Source organism: Bison bison, unplaced genomic scaffold (assembly GCF_000754665.1).
Source record: "Bison bison bison isolate TAMUID 2011002044 unplaced genomic scaffold, Bison_UMD1.0 scf7180017861046, whole genome shotgun sequence".
NCBI lineage: Eukaryota > Metazoa > Chordata > Mammalia > Artiodactyla > Bovidae > Bison > Bison bison.
In genome coordinates this window covers 2,341,035-2,344,056 of record NW_011491618.1, presented here as the reverse complement: position 1 = coordinate 2,344,056, position 3,022 = coordinate 2,341,035, and the positions used below count along the sequence as shown (strand labels likewise).

Below are 3,022 nucleotides of genomic sequence, written 5' to 3'. Positions count from 1 at the left end.
CCCCAGGAATATCCTAGGACTTCTTCAGCTTTCCTCTTGGCTACTCCCCAAGTCAGTTCCAGGCCCTCCTGTGCATAACTCCTTCCCCTCCCAAATATTAGAGCGCCTAAGTTAACAAAAAGAGCCAAGGACTCCACCAGTAGCTCAAAGACCCAGAAGTTTCCTCAATAGGATTCACCTCCTTAGCTGCCCTTGTAGTTTTAAAGAGCAATTAAGGGAATTTGCTGGCAGTCTAGTGGTTAGGACTCAGCACTCTTACTGCCAGGGCCCAGGTTCAATCCCTGGTCAGGGAACTAAGATCCCACAAGCTGCTGAGTAGGGCCAAAAAAAAGAGCAATTAAATGTTCCTTTCTATGACACATACGTTTTTCACAGACTGACAAACTGTTCTAAAAGGTTGTTCCAGATTACACTCTTAATTGGGGGCTTGAGGGAGCCCCTCTCCACAGGTACAGATAGGCACAGGGTTTGTGCTCAGCCCAACATGCAGAGTTGTACACGACAGCATGCCCTGCCCCCTGGCCTCATACACACCCAGCTAAAACTGCCTGCTCTCTCCAGGGTTCTGGGTGCTGACCCCCAAGACCAAGCACACTGCACCTCTCACCATCGTTGCTGCCCGAGGCTACACCAACTGCGCCCGCTACCTGATCCGGCAGGGAGCTGAGCTGGATGCTCGGGTTGGGGGCCGGGCAGCCTTGCACGAGGCCTGTGCCCGGGCCCAGTTCGACTGTGTGCAGTTGCTGGTGACCTTCGGCGCCAAGGTCAACGTGTTGTCCGAGGAAGGCACAACCCCCTTGCACCTCTGCACAGTCCCCGAGTCCTTACAGTAGGTGTCCAGGGGTTGAGATGGTTTGGGGAGGCGGAGTGTGTACATGTGTGCATGTGTGTGTGTGTCTCCAGCTCACATAACAGAAAACATCTCCTTGTAGCAGCTTGGGAGACAGGTCACATTCTCTGAGGATAAAACTGAGACTCAGAAAGGTTTAGTGACCTCTCCAAAGTCACATCAGCTAAGCCCACGAAGCAGAAGCCTTGTTGTTTTGGGGGAAAACTCTTTTCAACTGCAGTTTCCTATTGCCTGGGAACCCTTTGCAGCCACATTCCTAGTTGTTTAGAGGTAGGCATCAAGAAAGATCTGACCTAGTGTTTTCCCATCTTAATATGAGGCACACCTCCTCTTCCCACCTTTTTAAGGTCAACAGGTTCTTGGACCCTCTACATGATGGTATTTGCACTTTTACAAGTCAGGCCCAGAGATAGAGCTGGCGAGGGTAAGGAATCAAGGGCTCCTGGAAGACACTCTACAGCCCCAGTGCTGGGGCCCTCTCCCCACGTAGATCTAGATCAGTGATGGACCCAGAAATGATCCAAAATTTCCAGTCCTTTCTTGAGTTTTATGGGCACGTGGTGTACTTTCTAGCAGACTTGATCCTTTTTTTCCCCCAATTTTTTATTTTATTTATTTCTGGCTGCACTGGGTCTCCCTTGCTGCCTAACAGCTTTCTCTAGTTGTGGTGAGTAGGGGCTACTCGTTGCAGCACTTGGGCTTCTCATTGGGGTGGCTTCTCTTGTTGAAGAGCACAGGCTCTAGGCGTGCAGGCTTCAGTAGCTGCAGCACGTGGGCTCAGTAGTTGTGGCACACAGGCTTAGTTGCTCCGTGGCATGTGGAATCTTCCTGGAACAGGAATCAAACCCATGTCCCCTGCATTGGCAGGTAAATTCCAACCACCGGACCACCAGGGAAGTCCAGACTTAATCCTTTTAAGTGAAATGAGAATGGAACCTGACTGAGCGAGCTTCTTGGAGTTATTTAAATTTAGTATATACAATAGAAACAAAAATTAGTCTATGATTAGAATTTACCAAGAAAATAAATTATGTAGTTTGTGGCTGGCTAGATGCTGCTCAACTCTTTGTCCCTGAGCATGCACTGAAGGGAGCTGGAACTCTGTTTTGGGGAATGACCCTTGGTCATCAGGGTTTCACTGGAGTCTGATGGATCTGCTCCTGAGTTTCCAGTGGCTCCTGTTCTGGCTTTTTAAATTACTGTTAGTTTAGTGTGATCATTAATTTAGTTTGCAAGAATGTTTGGTTTACCCCGTGGTGGTTTAACGATGCGAATTTGCCTCAACAGTGTTTGACCTATAATTTTTCCAGGAACTAGAAGACTGAACCAGTGTTCCCTAAAGCTGTGCTCCCTATAGACTGTGCTCCCTAAAATCTGGTTTGGGTTTGGTTGTTTTCTCTAGAGGGAGTGGAGTAAGGGGGACACCCAAGTGCCTTTCCTTTGCTGGAGTGGGTGTGGTTGGCCAAGAAGGGTGGTCTTTATATTTGGGAAGCCCTTCATGTTTGGAGGCAGGAAGAAAATACTAATTAGGACTTTGGATTTTTTTTTTTTACTTTAACTAATTAGGACTTCTATTTCTATTTTCTTTTGTGGTGGGGGGGAAGGGTTACACTCAATTTTCTATGCTTCATTGTGTACAGATTAATGGGTTTTCAAGACTTTTTTTGAAAAGTGGCTATCAAAAGGTTAGGAGAGACCACTCACAAGTGATTCAGAGCCAGGCCTTGGGGTCCCAATCTGATGGGGGAGTCAGGTTAGATTCTGGGAGGCACAGTCTCAGGCAATGAGTATTAATTACCCTGCAGTCACTAACTTGCTGTGTGTCCTGAGCTGCACCACAACCTTTCTGGGCTGAAAACCGAAATGTTCCAGGTGGCTTGGATGGGCCCTCCTCCTCTTCTGTCTAGTCACGGGGCCTCCATGAGTCTGGCGGTGGTCAACAGGCTCACCTGAGCCAAGAGGGGTGGGAAGAAGGGGTCACGGATGACAGGATTTGCCTCGGGGGCCTTGTACCTTGTCCCCAGGTGCGCCAAGCTGCTGCTGGAGGCCGGAGCGACTGTGAACTTGGCCGCGCGAGACAGCGAGGTGACGCCCCTGCACGTGGCCGCGGCACGCGGCCTGGAGGGGCATGTGGCTCTCTACCTGGAGCATGGCGCCGATGTGAACCTGCGC

At 49.7% G+C, this 3,022-nt stretch overlaps 1 protein-coding gene across 1 annotated transcript in view; it reads left to right on the top strand.

Moving 5' to 3' along the window:
• Positions 1 to 3,022, top strand: part of ASB16 (ankyrin repeat and SOCS box containing 16) — a 7,901-nt gene that overhangs the window by 2,029 nt on the left and 2,850 nt on the right. The window contains exons 2-3 of the mRNA XM_010832517.1: positions 562 to 829; positions 2,875 to 3,020. Of these exons, the coding sequence (XP_010830819.1) occupies positions 562 to 829; positions 2,875 to 3,020 (414 nt within the window). The remainder of the gene's footprint in view (positions 1 to 561; positions 830 to 2,874; positions 3,021 to 3,022) is intronic.